At 39.0% G+C, this 19,528-nt stretch overlaps 2 protein-coding genes across 2 annotated transcripts; one reads left to right on the top strand and one right to left on the bottom strand.

Moving 5' to 3' along the window:
* The first annotated feature begins 279 nt into the window (after nt 1-279).
* On the top strand, nt 280-7,241 carry LOC105040209 (26S proteasome regulatory subunit 8 homolog A). Its single transcript, XM_010916637.4, has 9 exons — nt 280-558; nt 1,471-1,568; nt 4,656-4,880; nt 4,992-5,054; nt 5,173-5,336; nt 5,646-5,802; nt 5,894-5,992; nt 6,096-6,206; nt 6,912-7,241. Exons 1-9 carry the CDS (start codon nt 333-335, stop codon nt 7,050-7,052), a joined length of 1,284 nt encoding a protein of 427 aa, XP_010914939.2. The 5' UTR covers nt 280-332; the 3' UTR covers nt 7,053-7,241.
* Nucleotides 7,242-10,525: 3,284 nt separating this feature from the next.
* On the bottom strand, nt 10,526-15,696 carry LOC105040208 (protein FAR1-RELATED SEQUENCE 5). Its single transcript, XM_010916634.4, is given in 5 exon segments — nt 10,526-10,893; nt 12,066-14,029; nt 14,032-14,170; nt 14,254-14,355; nt 15,512-15,696. Coding segments are annotated over 3 exon segments (2,136 nt in total). The 5' UTR covers nt 14,153-14,170; nt 14,254-14,355; nt 15,512-15,696; the 3' UTR covers nt 10,526-10,842.
* Between the last annotated feature and the right edge of the window lie 3,832 nt (nt 15,697-19,528).

Below are 19,528 nucleotides of genomic sequence, written 5' to 3' on the forward strand. Positions count from 1 at the left end.
ATATATTGGATTACTTTCTTTGTTACCGATCATGTTGGAGGTTAATCCTGATGCAAAGAGGGCGAATGTCTAGAGATATTCAGTGATATTTTGCATTACTTCTTTGATTATACTTGTGCTAGAATGTTGTCATCGTCTGTTTATAATAAAAAAAAAACTTATATTTCCGGTTTGGCTGGCTAAGCACGTCCTACAGAGGTATTATCGTAATTCTGTCATGTTCTCTTAACCAACCGACTCGTAATATATTGGGATCGCCTATAACTGCGCAGGGCTTGCTTTCATCGGGGGGTAGAGAAGAAAAAGAAGCAAGAAAAGGAAAAAAAAAGAAGATGGCGGCAGCGGCGGTCGAGAAGCAGGTGCCGGCAGCGGCGGGGGAGAAGCGGGCGGAGGCGGAGGGCGAGATGTTCTCGCCGCCGGCGAAGGTAAGGGGGGGCGGAGGAGAAGGGCTGCGGCAGTACTACCTGCAGCACATCCACGATCTTCAGCTCCAGCTCCGCCAGAAGACTCACAACCTCAACCGTCTCGAGGCCCAGCGCAACGAACTCAACTCCCGAGGTTAGTGCCTCCATCTTCTCAAAACCCTAACCCTAAAACCAAATATTCCCTGATGGAGGTTTCTTGCTGTTATCATCGTCGAAACCCTAATTCTGATTTCAATTTACATGTCCATGTGGTTACTTGGGATTTTTGTTTCGATCGTTTATGGAAATGGGGGAGGGTGGGGAGAAAATTTCTATGAATTTATTCGATTGCTGGTTATTTGATCTGGGCATGTTTGAAAGCCTATGGTTTTCCTAATGTGTATTCTTGCGAGGAAAGTTATCATCATTTCTTGGGGCAGTTCATGAGGAACTCTTCTTTTCGAAGTTCTTTTAATATTCTTTGAAAAGATTTGGATGGTGGGTTTTCTGATCAGTCTTTATGTCAGTATTTGGTATCAGAATGATACGAGATTAAAATTTCAAGTTTCAAAAAGAAACAACCGGCAGGATCTTTTCGAATCTTGGTATGATAATTTGCTTGGGTATTATCATCATGCCATCTTTGCCTCCTTCAGAGTAATATGTGCAGCATCTAGTTGTCTGGAATGTCGTATGTTATGATCTATTCCATCTTTGATTCCTCAAGGGCATTTTTGGTTTAGTGTTATCTATATTCCCAAAATTTTTGAAGCAAAAATCCATTTCATCTTTGATCTCTCTAGGGCATTTTTGGTTTAGTAAGATCTATATGCCCAATATTTTTGAAACGTGGTTTTGCGTCAATTCACCATGTAGGGTTCCAAGATTGCTCTGGATCTCTCTTCTTCTTCCTTTTTTTTTTTTTTTTTTGAGAAATATGAAATGCTAACAGTGTTCGATATGTGTGCTGATTAGTTACTTGGTTATGATCGCTTCTCAAGGAGAAAACGCTGTTGCTTCCTCTTGACCTGTATCACTGACGCTGTAATGGTTATTGCAATTGCAGTAAGAATGCTTCGAGAGGAGCTACAACTACTTCAAGAGCCTGGGTCATATGTTGGTGAAGTGGTGAAAGTTATGGGGAAATCAAAAGTCTTAGTTAAAGTAAGTCATGGAGTTTGGCTGCATATATTCTCCTCGTCGAGTTGGGTTTCATTTTATGATTATCTGCTTCTTTAGCTAATGCAATTTCATGTATGCTGGAATGTCAGATGTCTTAGCTTATATTCTTACTATTAGGAATTTGTTTCTGCATTCTATCAGTTAAAATTAGATAAAAAAATAATTCATATGTTACTTTTAGGAATCTGCTTCTGCATTATATCAGATAAAATTAAATTAAAAATATTTCATGGTAAAAGCTTCTGGAATCTCTTACAATGTGGCCTATACTTGCAGGGCATTGCTTGCTCCAAAGTATATTGTTCTCCCATTATGGTGTTGGACCATGAATTAATAGATCATATGGACACTGTTCGATGGTGTATGACCATAAGTTCTGTATGATCATTGGAACCTCCTTTGCAGGCTTATCTATATACTTTTTGGACCAAATGAGTCTTTACAAGTCAATCATGAAAAAATGTTGCAGATACTTGTCACCTAGCATGAGCCAGTTAACTATCTTAAGAATCTGAGTTAACTCAATTATGTGCTCCCCTAAGAAGCCGTTACCAAAAGAAAACTCTAACTATTTGATACTTAAAAAACACATGCACACGCATGTGTGAGCCTGTGTGCATGTTATGTTCGTGCATGCATCACAGTCACAATTATGTAGCCATTTCCAACTATTTGGGATCCTCTTTTGCCCAGTGTTCTTGTCTGGACCGTTTTTGATATTGTTTTAAGTTTCTCCTCAAATCTTTGTTGTACATGTTATTGCCATCTCATTGACTTTCCATGTTCTTAATTTGTACAACTCCTATGCCTTCTTTAATATATTATGTCTCATGTTATTTTTCCTAATGTTGCTATACATCCATCTTAACATTCTCATTTTTTTGCCATGCTTGGTTTATTTTCCTCTACTTTCTTTTGTTGCTCAGTATTCTGAGCTATGCAGTGTTGCAGGACTTATTACTTTCTCTCAAGTCTCAAAGGTATTCAGTTATCACATAATATTCCAGATGCAACTCTCCACCCATCCAGCTAGCTTTAATTCTATTACATATATCTTATCTATCTTCTCATTATTTTGTATAATGGATTCTAAATAACAAAACCAGTCAGTTTGTGGATCTCTTGCCCATCCATCTTAATTTTGTGTGTGTGTGTGTGTGTGTGATCCTAAAAAACTAGAATGTTCAAATATATCTTCATAATCAGCGATGAAGGTTCTAGGACATTTTCTTATATCAAGAAGCATAAGATGATTGGATACTTTAATCTTAAGCTTCAGGCTAGCATATTCAGGAGACTCTCCCACGAGTTTTCTGATTGACGATGATCTAACTAATGACAAGAGTTATCCAACTCAGTCCAGTATTTTGAATCAAGCAGCCTGGTGGATATGTATTCTGAGAAGGCATGTTTTTTCTTGCATAGATCTTTTTAGCATCCTAACAATAAACAACAGATAATATGATTTGCTTCACAATGATCTGCCTAAAATAAAATATATGCTAAAATAACTAGTGTGATAGCAATGTCTGATATTCACTCTTCTAGGTTGATATAGGTTGGCTCAATTACTAAGTTGTTTGTTTGACAGTTCATATCTTATACACGAGTCACATGTTTTCTTCATTTGATGAAATTCATTAGATTATCTGCATTTTGTGGGAGTTAAATTTTTGACACGATATCTGTATATTGAATGCAATCATGAGTTATCATGACAATTGTTATTGTGAGATTATAGAAATTGGCTGGAAACATTACATCTTTATGGGTTATTAGGCCTGTTATATTTATTTATTTGTTTATTTACTTATGACTTATGTATTTGCTTATTTATGTTATACAATTTTCCTTTTGAGTTATTTTACCTTTTCTGGTGATATGAGTTATGAACTGCTTACTTCATCTCTTATTGCTACTGAGTAACTCCTGTTTAGTTCTTCATGTTCATTGGTGGAGTTATTGTGTGTGAATTTAATTCCAAAACTAACCAAGATTCTAAGAGTGAACCTTAATTCTCTGAATCTGAAGCAAACAGTTGTGGATTTGGGTCTTAGTTACCAGAAGTGGAGCTGCTCAGTGTGGGAGGGGGCATGGAGAAGTTTGTCTCTTAAGAAAACTCAAATAGGGAATGCTTTGGAATTGGGTTTATTGACAAGTTTTCACAGCCCCTAAAGTGGGTGTGCCACCTTAAGTGGAAGCTTCCTGCTACTGAGATGCCTTGGATGCTGAGCAAGAAAGCAGAGTTTTGGAGATAATTAGGTTATGAAGCTGCATCAAAATAGGTTGAGGAAAATGTTATTAAATAACATGGTGATAACTTAATCAGTAAATTATTGTATGTGCAATACGAAGAAAAATGGCAAAATCAATGAGTGGTGCATTATATAATTGAGGTAAGCTTGATTTTTAGATAAAATGCTGCTGGTGATATATGGCAGTTGATTTAGGATTTAGGAGAAGGTGGAAACCTTGGGAAGCTGGTGCAACAATAATAAGGCAAGTGAGATTTCAAAGTGGGTTTGGTGCCCTTGGTAAAAAGATCCCAGCTACAATGGGAGTTTGTGTAGAAGAAATAAGTGTTTGAAAGTAAAGGCACTCACTTTCTCGAAGCAACTGCAGGTTCATTCTACTGAATCAGACATGTAAAAGTTGCCCACTTCTCTTGGAACTCACGTCAGGCCTGCCACTTCTCCCAATCTGCGTGCCCTTTAGGGAACAACTATGTGATACACAGATTAAAATAGGATGCTTGTGGTGTACCTTCTGGATCCATTTTATTTTCTATTTGCTTTCATCAAGTTATGTTAGCTCCATGTCTTTGGATTTCAGGAAGTCATTTTTGAACGTAAGTATGAACTAATCTGCCAGGTTTCTTTCTGGAAGCTCATTTCATAAAACTGTTTATGCTAAGCAACTCGTGGAGAATAATGATTGGCTGTGGATTATTCTGTTTACACAAATTTATTTGCATAGTATTCTGCTGATATAACGTCTTTATAATTAATGCTTTCGCTTGCTGTAGAGCAATTGTTGTAACAAGAGTATCTGAGATTCGAACACTTTCAGGTTCATCCAGAAGGGAAATATGTTGTGGATATTGATAAGAACATTGATATAACAAAGATCACACCGTCAACCAGAGTTGCTCTTCGCAATGATAGTTATGTGCTTCACTTAATCTTGCCTAGCAAAGTAGATCCTTTGGTTAATCTTATGAAAGTTGAAAAGGTTCCTGATTCTACTTATGACATGATTGGTGGTCTTGACCAGCAAATCAAGGAGATAAAGGAGGTCAGTGAAGTGGCAAAATTAGCTTTTATATACAGTGGTTGATTGTTAAGCATATGCTAATGTGTATTGTTTCTTCATCAGGCTTGTGCACTAAATTCTGCTTAATTTCAGGTCATTGAGCTTCCAATTAAACATCCTGAATTATTTGAAAGCCTTGGAATAGCTCAACCAAAGGTATATGTCATGACATCATATCAGTATCTTCTTGTTCATCTCATGTGAAGTAAATGTTTATTGGTTTTGCAATTCAATCTATATTCAATGAGAAGATTTTGATGTTGGATTTTCCTAGGGAGTGTTGCTTTATGGGCCTCCAGGTACAGGGAAAACTCTGCTAGCAAGAGCAGTTGCTCATCATACCGATTGTACCTTCATTCGGGTTTCTGGTTCTGAGTTGGTTCAGAAATACATTGGAGAGGGCTCCAGAATGGTTCGAGAACTCTTTGTTATGGCTAGGTATGCCGAATTATTGTCAATATCAGCATTTTGACATCTTTATATGGTAAATGTCATTGTAACTCTTCATGGCTAGTATGTCATGGTCCTAAACAAGACAATCAGCGCAGTCAATTGTAATGAAACATGAAGACCTGCTTTTACAATCTGTCTATCGAAGATGACACAGACCTGCCTTACTTGACTGCTTCTAAGAATTTATGTTTGTGTCACTTGATATTGGAAAGTTATGAGAGATCATGATACTATCTTCATTTATCTCTAATAATGCTAATAGTTGTGTACTTTGTGCATTATTTTCCATTGCAGGGAACATGCTCCATCAATCATTTTCATGGATGAAATCGACAGCATTGGATCTGCAAGAATGGAGTCAGGCACTGGCAATGGCGATAGTGAAGTTCAACGTACCATGCTTGAGCTTCTCAACCAGCTTGATGGATTTGAAGCATCAAACAAGATCAAAGTACATTGCGCCTTGTTTATTAAGTTTATTGGTTCTTGTTACATATGATTATACATTAAATACAATTTTTCAAAAACAATGTTCTATACAGGTTCTGATGGCCACAAACCGGATAGACATCTTGGATCAAGCCCTCCTCAGGCCTGGCCGGATTGATAGAAAAATTGAGTTCCCTAACCCTAACGAAGAGGTATGTGATACAATGGCCAAGATATGATGCTCTATATTGTCTTGTAGAGTTTCTTTCAGGTGATTGCTAACATTAAATACTATGCCTTCTAATTATTTCTCAGTCTCGTTTGGATATCTTGAAAATTCACTCGAGAAAGATGAACCTGATGCGAGGTATTGATCTTAAAAAGATCGCAGAAAAGATGAATGGGGCATCTGGAGCAGAACTCAAGGTAATCGTCTGCTATGTTATGTTAATAATGCTATCTTGTCTTGATTGTTTGTACAAGTGAAATTATATTTGTTAAGCCAGTCAAAACAATCATGACTTGCTCAAACTTAGGCATGTAGTATCATCTGGTTAGAATTTGTGTGAAGACTGAACTTACACTGTATTTTTTGTGTAGTTTTTGTTTTGTTTATATTTATGGGTGATGGAACATTGCCAATGGTTGGTTGATGGCAACCTAATCCTGCCGCCAGTACTTTAGAAGTTTAATTGGACATCTAACCTAATATTGATGATCCACTTTTACTGGCATTTCCTGCTTTTTCTATCAACTTGCTCAGCAAAAGATGTGCTGTTCTGAGGTGGAAAGAATGTTCCGTAATCTCTCCTGTTGTTGTGCCTGGTTTTGCTATGGACTTACTAGTAGTCACATACATCTAACGTGCAATGAGTTAAGATTTTAAGTGAATATTTTTCGCTAGTGCAAGTTATGAAATTGAATTCATCTGTTGTGATGCACCGTTGCATGTTCCAGCTAAAACTCACCTACTACAATGCCATCATATCAGCATATGATATTGAAAACCATATTCCTGGAAATCGAACATATAAATTGTCTTGTAAAGTATGCCTCTTGAACAAATTGTGATTCCTGATCTGCTATTATCAGTTAGAAGTCCATCATATAAATTGATGCTCTTTATTGCAGGCGGTGTGCACTGAAGCAGGCATGTTTGCACTCAGGGAGAGAAGAGTTCATGTAACCCAGGAGGATTTTGAGATGGCAGTAGCCAAGGTCATGAAGAAAGAGACTGAGAAGAACATGTCCCTCAGGAAGCTGTGGAAGTAGATCTTCTCTATTTTCTCGCTCTTCTTATTGATGTTCCGAGGGGCATAAATTATTGTACGTGATCCTTAAACCTTTTTGAACTTGAAACTGTTGCATTTTAAGTGGTGATTCGGTAAAGTTTATGCAAATGCTGTAAGTATACCATGATAGGACATCTAATAATGATGGGTTAGCTTGGTCCTTGTGTTATGGAATGATAGCTAGGCTGGCAAGTATACAATGATGCGGTTTTCTTTTTGGGGGTCAAATTTTGGTTATAAAATTTGGATGGTTAGGAATCAAACTTGAAGATGGAAGGGGACGTTCGGGTGACCATTTGCCTTACATTCCCGTTATTTCTTAATTATTAGTCGTTGCAAATTCATCACTGAGAAAACCGTTGTCGTCAGCCTTGATGATCCTGTACGAGGGCAAGAGGCAGTTGTGGCATTGCTCACTTTTGATACAAAATCATGTAGCAAATTGCAAACGATTTGCTTCGAGTGTACAACGGACTAGGGAACAAGCATAAAAGCAATTATTTGTATATATATAATATATAGGGGAGCACGGAAACGGGAAAACAACTGTGGGCAGGAGGGCTCCGCGGGCGGTTAAACAGCCATTTTCTAGGTTTAGCGAAGGCTGAGGGCGTTAGGAGGGCTCGACAGAATCGAAGAAGTCATTTTCTGGAAACAACTAAGTCGGCTGTTTCTTGGACCCAGAGAGGCAACCCTTTTATTTAATATTACAGGTATACAAGCAATTATTTAGACAGTACGCACACCTTAACTCCTCCATTTGAAAAAGAAAAAGAGGGGGGAAAGAAATTGGCCTTCAATATCTGATTGAAGAAAATAGTTATTCGAAATGACAACTTTGCCCTTTCTATTTGCGCATGTTTCTGTTCCCATGATCCTGTTTTATTTTTGACCCGGCTTGTTTGACAAAAAGTTCCACTTTTTGTAGAAATAACAATGCTGCAATAATTCAAACATAAAAAATTCAGGTTAGCTAGATTAGGTATAATTCATTGGAAGAACCAAGTGTTAATTGATGCGTTCGTGCCAGAAACTGAACTTCCAAGTAGCATGGTTAAGAAGGTGCACTGCTGTGCCTAGTTGTAAAGCCACAGAGGAATGGATGGAAGGAGATTCAAGTACACTTGTTCAATGAATCAATAGGCTTCTACAAGCTATATCAAAGCCGTCATACATTTTTTAGAAATTTATGGCAGTTTTATAGAGTCCTCTAAGTATTTGAATTTCCTCGGCTGTTTCAAGAAGGCAGCCAATTAGCTTATAGGTTAGCAAATCATGATGTAGAGCAGGATATGGAGTTCACAGAGCTTCAAGTTTTTTTTCTTTTTACTAATTGGCTAATTGGAAAGTCCTACATCCGTTTTTTCTTTTTTTCCTTTTTTTATCCTCAGATTTTGATTTCCATTTTAGAGCTTGCTCCCTCACTCATGGCCCTCTTTTTCTTTTCTTTTCTTTTCTTTTTTGTTTCAAATGTTCACCTTTTAATAGGATTAAATTGTTTTTGGATCATTCTATATTATACAAAGAGCGAGGCATGTTCCGCGATTGTCGGGACAAAGTTCGGTTACCAGCAAGTCAATCGTGGAAAGTCTTCCTCGTAACTCCCCTGCAGGTGATGCGGCAATGGTGGAAGAGCCGGACCTGGGGCTGTCAGATCAGGCCCACACACTTGAAACCTGAAGTTCAGATTATTATTATTTTTTTAAAGTTGCATTTACCGGATATTATGTTTTTTCTTTGTTGATACCATTTTCTTTAGTTAGTGAAATACATGAAAATACGTGAATTATATTTGCCAACTTACAAAATCGGAAAAAAAATATGATAGTGTTGCCTCCTGACCAAAATGAGTTGGGCGATGGACGGAGATCGGTTAGCTGGCTAAAGCTGGGTTATGCAATGAGAAATTCAATCTACCAAAAATGAAATGATTAGAGACAGCGGGAATGTGTCTAGCGAGAAATCCTCTAATACTTTAGTTAGTTAAAATTTTGGTGAAACAAAGAAGATCTGAGATGGAGAATGCCGAAGATCTGAGATGGAAAATGACGAGCTGAGAGGAAGAGATAAACAGTCCCATGCTTGGGGTCTCTCATCTTTCTTTATCTGCCGCTTTAGAAGGTTACGTTTTTCTTATTTGGTGTACTGAGATCACGCGGTGCTGTAACCGCCCCAGTAATTAGCTCAAAAATTCACTTCACCCTTAATTCCACGTGCTATGGATCACTCGGTTATGAATCAGCCGAGCTGGCAACGGCGGTTTTAATAGGCATCGAATCCGAACTATATCAAATGGAAAGCTGATGCTACCTCTTCCAGTAGATCTCATATAAGGGAATGCAGCCATTCCTAGTTGATCCCCTAATTGCATTAATAAAATATAAAAAGATACATTTCTTCCCCCTCAGGCTATCCCCAAAGTCCATGGCAAAGAGTTCAGTGGGATGAGTTTGGCGTCAGACTGTGTGATCACACGGGTAATCTATGGTTAGCTGGATTGGAGTTACCAAAGCTGCACAGAATAGAAGCGTTTGAGCACTGCCTGCATCGCAAAGGCAAAAATATGGAACACAGTTATTATCTCAAACATGGATTTGTCCACCACCAACCAAAATAAAGTGATCATAGAATATGTTATTAAGGTGATTGAAGGATGAGCTGTTGAACTGCAGGCTATCCCCTTCAAATAGGGAAGGTCCTACCTGGATGCCTAATTTTATAAAGCGGCTGCTTGAAACGGCCCCTGAGTATACACATAATCTGGCATCAATCATAAGAATATCCTGTAATCTCTGGGTGGCAATGCCCATGTCACCCATAGCACTGATCCGGTGTGACCGGCCACAAAGAATGCCATCCGATTGGCTCCACTACTTTGCCTCTTGTTCAAAAGAAGCTTAGGAAGGATGTGATAATCATCAAGTAATTTTTAGGTTCAACACATCTGATAGTTTGAAAGCCGATTGATCTATGCGGAACCAGGTATGCCAGACTCCTGGAAATATTGGTATAGCTTGTGAAGGCTTGCAAGAAGTCTTAAAACAAGAAGTTGTTGCCGGGTCTACCCTCATCTCCTCCTAGTCAATACTAAATTCTTCTCACACTCGCCACATGCTCGAAAGAAATAATTCCTGACCTACATGCCTCTAAACATAATACACGGTATGCTATAGCTGTTTATTCAACCGAACCCTTGAAAACAAAGTACACTTTCTGGAAGGTATCAATTAGGTATGGAGAGAACATGTCTTCTTGACTCCCACACCCCCCTCCCAACAAAAAAAAAGGGAAGAGCCCACCCAGCCATGCCTGACTTGCAGAAACTGTGATGCATACGATATACCTTGAGGAACCATAAACCTTGAATGCCTATGAAAACTACGATCAGGAAGCCACTTTGGGATTTTAAAGTAGTGAAGGCCTTGGATTGGTAACATTAAATGAGGCAAAACATGATGAATTGGTGTTCATATAAATCTTCTAAGAACAAGTTACATAGGTCTAAATTTAACAATGCCATCATCACAATTTCAATACAATCTCGTGTTTTTGCTAACCAAGCTGTCAAGTTATTGGAAATTATTTACAGTGTCACCAGAATACCCATCTTTGGTTTGCCAACGGAACCAGATATTCCATGTAACAGTTTCATGTACTGTTCTCTTGCAATCTGCTGAGACAGTAATGGACAAGTCATCAGATGTGCATAACAAATGCTGGAGTGTTACAAATGATTTACGAACTGGAGAAGAAGTGAACTGCAAAATGCTTCAGACCGGTGACCAAGAGGAACCAAGTAACTGGCCAAGTAAATTAGTCACCTGTCAAAGGTATCAGACAAATATGTTATTTTACATAATCTGCATTGTATATAGTAAAGAAACAAAATAGTTCCATTCAACTGGGGCATTAGAAATTACAAAGAAATATGGTAACTAATGGAGCAAGCACACACATAACCGATATTAATAAAACAAAGATGCCCTTGTAACCTTCTTTTTTAAAATGCGTCAATACAACATGCGTCAACTAAGGTACATCCGGTTTTATCAATGGTGTATCAATACTGTTAGTAGAAATGGGCAAAAGTTATCACAGCAGCTAAGCAAGTCAAAAAGGAAGCAGGTTCACCTACATTTTTATCTACATAAAAGTACAACATGGTGAAGAAGGGGATGCTGTGACAATGGGATGGCACAGTACTTCACAAAGCTACCAGAATAACTGAGATGTTTTTGGAACCATTTCATCTTACAGTAGACAAGCTCCCAATGACTTAAGAGAGGTAAAACAGTGATAACCAACATGTTGACAATAAATCAGCCTCTAATGCATATCATTCAATACAAGACTGATCAGACCCGTCTAAATCCATCCTCTCCCTTTCCCCAGATAAAGACCATCTTGCTGGCATGTTGTTATTTTGCATCCCATTTACTCTGAGAACAGCTTTAATACACTAGCTGACGAAAGTTCAATGTGTATTTTGTAACACTTGACATGGTATTGGATCAAAGAAAATGGAGCAAGCATTGCATTATAATAGAAACAAATGAAGAATAACCCGGATTAGTTTTCTAAAGACACAGCATTTACTTCTAATGCTGGCTATGACATGTATTTTTGTCATGGTTATATTACATGCTCCTGTAGATTACAATCTTGGATCTCTTCTGGTGGACAATTCCACCGTCAAGATTCATCCATGAACAAATGTTGCCAAAAAAAGAAAAAGAAATATAAGCAAACTTTGACACTTGAAACATGAACTGTAATACAAGCTCTGAAAGATATCGTACAAAAAGAAAACAGTAGTATATGCAATAAAAGAGAACATAATGCTACCTTAAGCTGCCTTTTGAAAGTAATCAGAACACCTAATAAATAGTATGCATCTTCAAAGGATCAAAGGAATTATAAACCAACATTAGCTGAAGTATATATGACCACAGAACAAAAGCATGCAAACTCATTGGGTTTTCTAGGTTCATACCTTTCTTTCAGAATCTTGTAGGACTTGGCCGTTCATTGCATCATCTATGGCAATTTCCTCATTAATATTGATCACATCTCGCAGTGCGCCTCTACCAGAATTTTTTTCAAAAGCAATGATATCGGTGAAAGCCTTCTGTAACACATCCTTTGCTGCTTTATATATCTCAATAGATGTTGCTCCTTTCTCTGCAAATTTTATGGCATCACGACAAAGATCATTATATCGTGATGTAATAGATTCTTGACTACTGCTCTGAAGCTCAACACTGTGTTCATCCAATATAACACAGCTTTTGGCATGTCTTGTCCATCGTTTCAAAAAGTACTCTTCCGGGAGCATACGTAAATCGACCATTAGGAAGACTCCCAGAATGTGTTGACATAAAATGCCTGAAAACTCGAAGTTTTTGCAGGTACAAGTTGCTGTCTTTTTCGCAGAATTATAAGTGACAAGGAATGTCTCAAGAGAATCCTCGTCTCTAGCCACGCTAAATTTGCTAACCGTGCCATCCTTTATTTTATAAACATTATAACCTAAAGACTCAACAAATTCCTGCTGAAATTTATTAAACACCGCTCTTGTGTAAATAGTTGCTGCTTGTTTTTCAATTGGTGATGCAGTCTTCAAGACAGGTTTAGTACACAGTGTATCAGCACCTGCTTGGGCTTCATCCTCGTATCGGCTTGCCATGGCTAATTCGAATTGTGTGAGGAACACTTTTAGTGAGGTCTTGGTATTGAAGTATTTCTTATAAAAATCATTCATAGTCTCTAACTTTTGTGTCGGAGACAGTTCTGCAAAGAATGTGTCCTTTAGATACAAAGGAATCCATCTATGGCGGATATTAAATAATGCTTGAAGCCATGTGTTCTTCCTCAGATCATATTTATCAATGATGGACGCCCAAGTCATTTCAAAAGCTTGAACAGTTTCAGATTCAATGACACATTTTTCCAGCTCCCCTCTCAAAGTAGGATGTGCTGCATATACATGAGCTAACTTCTGTTTGCTTCTACTCAAGATGAGCCACTTGCAAAATCGATGACAGGTGTTTGGAAACACCTTTGCAATTGCTGCTGTCATGGCCCTATTCTGATCAGTAACTAAGGAAACTGGAGGGCGCCCACCCATAGCTGCAAGCCACGTTTCAAATAACCAAATGAATGAGAATTCAGTCTCATCGATGAGCAAAGCACACCCAAAGATAACAGGTTGCAGGTGATGGTTGACTCCAGAGAAAGTTACAAAGGGCATCATGTACTTATTCTTCTTGTACGTTGTGTCAAATGTAACAGCATCACCAAAATAACTGTATGCACTTCTAGCCTTAGCATCTGCCCAGAAAGCATTGGTCACGCAGCTATTGTTGTCAACCTGTATGGCATAAAAGAATGCTGGGTTTTCGGCTTGCATCCTCTTAAAATAATCTAGGAGACCTTGAGCATCTCCTCCTTCCCCGAAGGCATTCTGTCGTAGCAGTGTCATTGCATCCGATGCCACTATTCTTGCCTTCTCAGATGTGTCGATAAAGCCTCTTGCTCGAAGATATCCCACTCTACTACAAGTCCCAAGATGATGATTGTGGGCTGTCTCAAGTTTAGAAACCACCCATCTGTCTGAATCCCTAATGACCTCCATCATTGCCTTGCAACCTTCCCTCATCGATATCCGTTCACGCTTCCTCGTGCCCTCACTGGAAGGCTTCTTCCTGTATATTCCCTCTTTTGAACACACAAATCTCTTCATAATCAACACCTCCTCCACTCCTTTAGAACGCCGTGACCTACCAACTCGGAAAGGGAAACCCAAACGCCTTGCATAATCGTTGTAGAATGCCTTTGCAGCTTCATCAGATTCAAACTCCATACCCAAGGTCGGTTCTTTAGGCTCCTCTGTGCTGACTGGAGCTAACTTTTTTGTTGGAGGCTGCTCCGTTATTCCAACAGGAATGCTTTCGGTTCCTCAGCAGGAGCTGGAAGTATTGTGCTATCATTCTCACCTGGGCGAGTATTGGTATCCAATGACATGAGGCATTCCACATAGTCTTCCATCAAATCATCGCCTTCTGTCCGAGTGTTCTCCATGAATCTGGAGATCAATAACTGTAAATGTCCAGACTCTCTTAGCCATAAGCAAACAAGTTAACAGACACTTTAGGCGGTAAGCAGTGAATGTAATGAGTTACCTATATGTTTGAACTTAACCAAAACTGAACAACATATTTCTGGTGAAATCTGGTCTCAGCAGAAGGCACCTCTTCTCCTTTAAAAGCAAGAAATTGATCCATCTGAGAGAAGAGTAAAAAATCAAAACAAAAACTCTACAATCTTTAATTAATTGCACTCATACTAAATCGATGTATAAGCTTATATATGAAATGTAGTTGTAGTTCATACAAGGGCAGTGAAAGATTTACAACATTGAATTTATTGACAGAAGCATCACAGAGAACTAAAGCTGATTTAAAAAACAAGATCACACAAGCACCACAGTATTACAATAAAATTTTTACATCCAAAACCCTATCACAAAGAAGAGCTTCTAAAAATTAGAAAAGAAATCAGTATGTGCCATGTAGCACAAACATAAACTCATTAACTCTGCAGGAAAAAATGATTTTGCAATCAGATACTGAAACCAACAAAACCAATGACAGAGGCCTTTGATATCTTAATACAAAATAACAAAAGAAGCCATTATATCGCAATTAATTCATGGTCCTTCTTGGACTAGTACTTCATTTCTAGACTCTTTTAGAGAAGATGCATTTCTTCTGCTAGGACCAAACTTCACCAGAAATATCATGTTTGGGTTTGGTTTTTTGTTTCTGCTGCGACCAGACTTCACTTTACTACAGCAACATGTCTTCTTTCCTCCAATGAACGGAAGACAATGGGCACTGGTGGACGGTATGGCATTTCCTCTTTCATGTGCCGCCAATTATTATCGGTTTCGTTTCGAATTATAACAAAAAAGCCATAAACTTGGGCAAGTTCAAGGGAGGTTGACATCATTATTTACAACATGGCTTGAAGAAAGAAAAGATTTTGATCCAAGCAAGAACCTAAAATTCGATTCCGTGCTTTATCAAACTATATAGCCTGGTTACGTTGAGAGGATCACAAATAAATGCCGCTGAACCAGAATTCGAAAACAAAAAAAGAAGGAAGAGAAAGAACCTACCGAAATATTTAAAGAAGATATATAAAAATAAAAATCAAAACTTTCACCCGCCAAGTGAACACCATCCTCCAAATCCCTCCTCCTTTCTTAGCCTCAGAAGTCCACAGCCCACATCCAAGTGAGGCATCTAAGAAACGACAAGGGAGACAGAGAGCTCACAGCTCTCCTCCAAGTGCCTTCCCGAAATCCATTCCCCTTCTTCTTGTCCCAGATCTCCAAAGAATAGAGATGTAAAGGAGGAGGAAGGGTGGGGAACTTACCAAGTTCTGGAGACCTTGGAGAGGGGCGGAGGCAGCGGTGTGGCCGGCGAGGGGCCGGGGCGAGGCGGACGTGGGACGACATTCCGTGCCCTAGAGTTGGGAGGAAGGGAGGAGCGGTAACGGGGCCCGGAGGGAAGCAAATGGGTCGGGTTTCGAATTTGGTCCAGAAAAACCCAAATCCAAAGTCACAGGAGTTAATCGATTATCAAGTTCCGACAGAAATGCATACCGGGTTTTTCGTTTTAATTTGAGCTCCGATACGTAACCGGATATATAAATTACTGAAATTATTGCTTTCCATCCTCCATCTTTTGCCTTCGACTTATCCTGACGGGTTTCTCTCTCAATATATATAAAAAACAAAAAACAACGGTCAATCTCACACGCACGATAAATAAATAAAATCACATGAAATAATATATATTATCGTAAAACTTCGAAAAAATAATTATGTGGCTAGAGCTAAATGACGGTTGAGACCTGTGATACCAGAATATACCTACAAAAAAGATCTACACTCATTGGGATATTCTGTAGGGATCCTCCGATGTTTAAATTAGCCGAAACTTTAAGAACAGCCGAAAAAAAAGATCACAAAGGCCGATAGAGTAGAGCAAGAGCTCCTCTCTAGTGTTTGAATTTTCTTTCTTGCTTATTTGAGGGTCCTATTCATACTTCTTTTATTTAGAGATTGAGCTAGTTAAAATCTGTGAGCTTGTTAGACTTAACCCTGTAGGCCATGGCCACATTCTGGCTCCTTTTTGAAGAAGAAATATTCTCTATCTTCTCTGTATCAATATTATTAGCCGTGGATATCAAGCGTAGACTTTCCCACATGACTGGCTGAATTGATGGTCTCTAAGTTCACAGCTGATATGATCTTGCCACATCATCTTAGGTGCGTCTCCATAAAAAATTGGTTCTAGTCGACGAGTCTCTCCTGCAATAATATGTATGATATATATGTATATAAAATGCACTTATTGGCCTGTATAAAATTATTATAATGTAATATATATATATATATATATATGTGTGTGTGTGTGAGGGGGGTGTGTGTACATACATAATACTCGTAGATATAGGTTTATTGAATTACTTATTTAGGTTAGCTATACCAAAACTCAAATCGGTGGATTTATTGCATCTAGTTTTTAGATCTAAAATGAAATTTTACTAGCCTGTATAAAATTAGTGAGGATAAATTATAAAAATCTCCTTAAGATTTACGTTTATTATACTAACATCCAATTAGTTTGAAAAACCTATACTTATGCTCAGTTAAATTAATGATATTAGAACAACCGTTTACAATATATAAAAGGTCAAAATTATCCCTTTCACCTCCTATACAGCATCTCACCACTCTCTTCCATCCTCTATCCCCTCCTCTCTTTTTTTCTTCTCCTCTCCCTCCGCTGACAAAAAGCATCTAATTTGCCGCCACCACCACCACACAACAAGATCAGGGATCAGAGAAATGGAAAGGAGAGATAGAATGCCAATTCTAGAGAGATATGGCAATGTTGGTTTCCTACTCCAACTGCATATCTCTCACTTCCCTCATTCCGTTATTTGCTTTCTTTCTAAGTTGCTTGGATCAAGCTTTTTAATTTTTGGACTCTGGAAAATAGCCCAGTTGCCCCCTAAGATCCCTAACTTATCCACCAACTGGCCCAATTTTGGCTACCAGAAATCCCCCTCTATGGGCACAATATTCGTCTCAATTGCCGCCCCATCCCATGCTGCCTAGCCCTCCTGGTTGATGAGTTCTTGGACTTCTCCACCACCAAGTGTGGCACCCACCGAAGGTCTATGAGTGACTCAATCATCTTCCTTGAGCCCCCGACTGATGGTAGCATCGATGACGGTAGGCCCATGAGTTCGACCGCCCAGATGACGACTAACTCCTATCTATGTTCTTCGATGATGTATCCCACTTTTTGATGGCAGTGGCACCGATCACGTCGTCAAGCTAGTTGATGCCTTCCGACCACAACAATAGCGAAGAGAAGACAAAGGAGCCTCAAGGGTGGTGAAATGAGATGGAGGAGGTGCAGAGGAGGAGAAGAAAAGAGAGAGAGAAAGCAGAGGATAAGAAAAGATAGAGGAGGTACAAGAGCTGCAGAGATACCTCCACCACCGTCGCCGGCCCCACTGTGACGAATGCGAGCCTCCTTGACTTTGCCACCACCCCCTTCGACTACAGCTATCGTTGGCATGATAGTTGGAAAGGCCTGAGCTTTCAAGCCCATGGAGGTAGGTCTTGGCGTCATTGAGGGGGCCCTGGCGATAGAGGCTCTTCATCTTGATGTAGGCAGTGACACGATTGAAAAGGCCACAGGCAACGACGTGGGCAAGGATAGAGTTGGCGAAGTCAAAGATGAAGGCCTTAACAAGGGAGTTGAGGATGACATGGTAGGAAAGGTGTCGAGGTCAAGGCCATAGAAGTGTATGCAGGTGAGGAGCTAGAGGGCGACATTGGGCTTCTCGGTGATGGCGTAGCCGACAATGAGGGTCTCATGAAAGCGAGGGTATGGTGCGATGGCATTCGAGATGAGGAGGAATGGGTGGCAGGAGGGGAGAAAAGGCAAAGTTACTCGAGGACGACAGAGATGAGGCGAGTATAGGAGATGAGGCAAAAGACGGTGTGGTAGGCGGCACGAAAGTGGCGGTAGCTAGGCTAGCAATCAGACCAGTCGAAGAAGTGGAGGCAGAGGAGGAGCGGATGGAGGGTGGGGCAATGGCAGGGTGGGGACGATGGCGAAGGGTCTGGAGCATAAAGGGCTTGGAGAGGGGAGATCGGATTTAATAGAGAAGAAGGTTTCTATTTTATTATTTTAATCTATTATTTAAGGTTATTTTGATTATTTTTAAAATTTATAAATGATATGGCAATGAGATCCAAGTTAATATTAACGGACTGTCTAACGGCATGGCTAGACTGTATAGTTGGCTGAAACTTAAAGATATAATAGTAGGTTTTGGAAACTACTAGATATACCTGTAATTTCGACTTATTCTCAGAAGGATTTTTGTAATTTACCCAAATTATTATGATGCAATATGCGCGTGTGTGTACATATGTATGCATGTGTGTGTATGTATATATATAATACTTGCAGATATAAGTTTTTTGAATTGCTTATTCAAGTTAGCCATACCAAAACTTAAATTGGTGGATTTATTGTTTCTAACTTTCGATCTAAAATGAGATTTTGCTAACCATAATATAATTTTATCAAATTATATGATACCATTAATAATTATAGATTCGATAGTAATCATCGAGACAAATGTGATCTATATTTAATATGAATGAATTTTAAGGCATGCTAAAATATTCTAAGGTTGAGTTTGGTAGGTGGCAATCTATCCAGATTGCTAGTAATTTAATATAATGATTTAGATTACTGTATTTGGTATATTTTTTAGATGGTAATTCAGATTACCTTGACAATCCAGATTGCCTCATGGGAGATAATCTGAATTTTTTTGGAGAGAGATGGCTATCCAGATTATCACTTATTTGGTAATGTTATAATAAAAATTTTAGATAAAATTATTCTTCTAAAAAAATCATACAAAACCCATTGTCCAACCCTCCCCCCTCCTCCCCTACCCAGCTTATGGCTCTTTTGTCTCCCTTTGCTTGCTCGTGGCTCCTCTGCCCTTATCCCCTACCCCCTTGGCTCCTCTACACCCATCCTCACCACCCCAATAGCTCCACATGCGTCCGGCCCCTCCTCACTTGTCTAGTGCCCACAATTTCCTACACCCCTCGGCTTGCCATTTTTTCGTGCTACCGCCACACCCACATCACTCCCATCACTTTTCATCATAGAAAAAGAAAAGCATCCGGACAAATTTATTGAAATTATTTTAAAATTTGATTTCACATTACCAGTAATCTGATTGTCATACCAAACATATCAATCAAGATTTTCAGTATTTTTACTGCAACATTATCTATGTGTACCAAATATAGTAATCAATATTACTAATAATTTAATGATG

Source organism: Elaeis guineensis, chromosome 3, assembly GCF_000442705.2.
Source record: "Elaeis guineensis isolate ETL-2024a chromosome 3, EG11, whole genome shotgun sequence".
Taxonomy (NCBI): Eukaryota; Viridiplantae; Streptophyta; class Magnoliopsida; order Arecales; family Arecaceae; genus Elaeis; species Elaeis guineensis.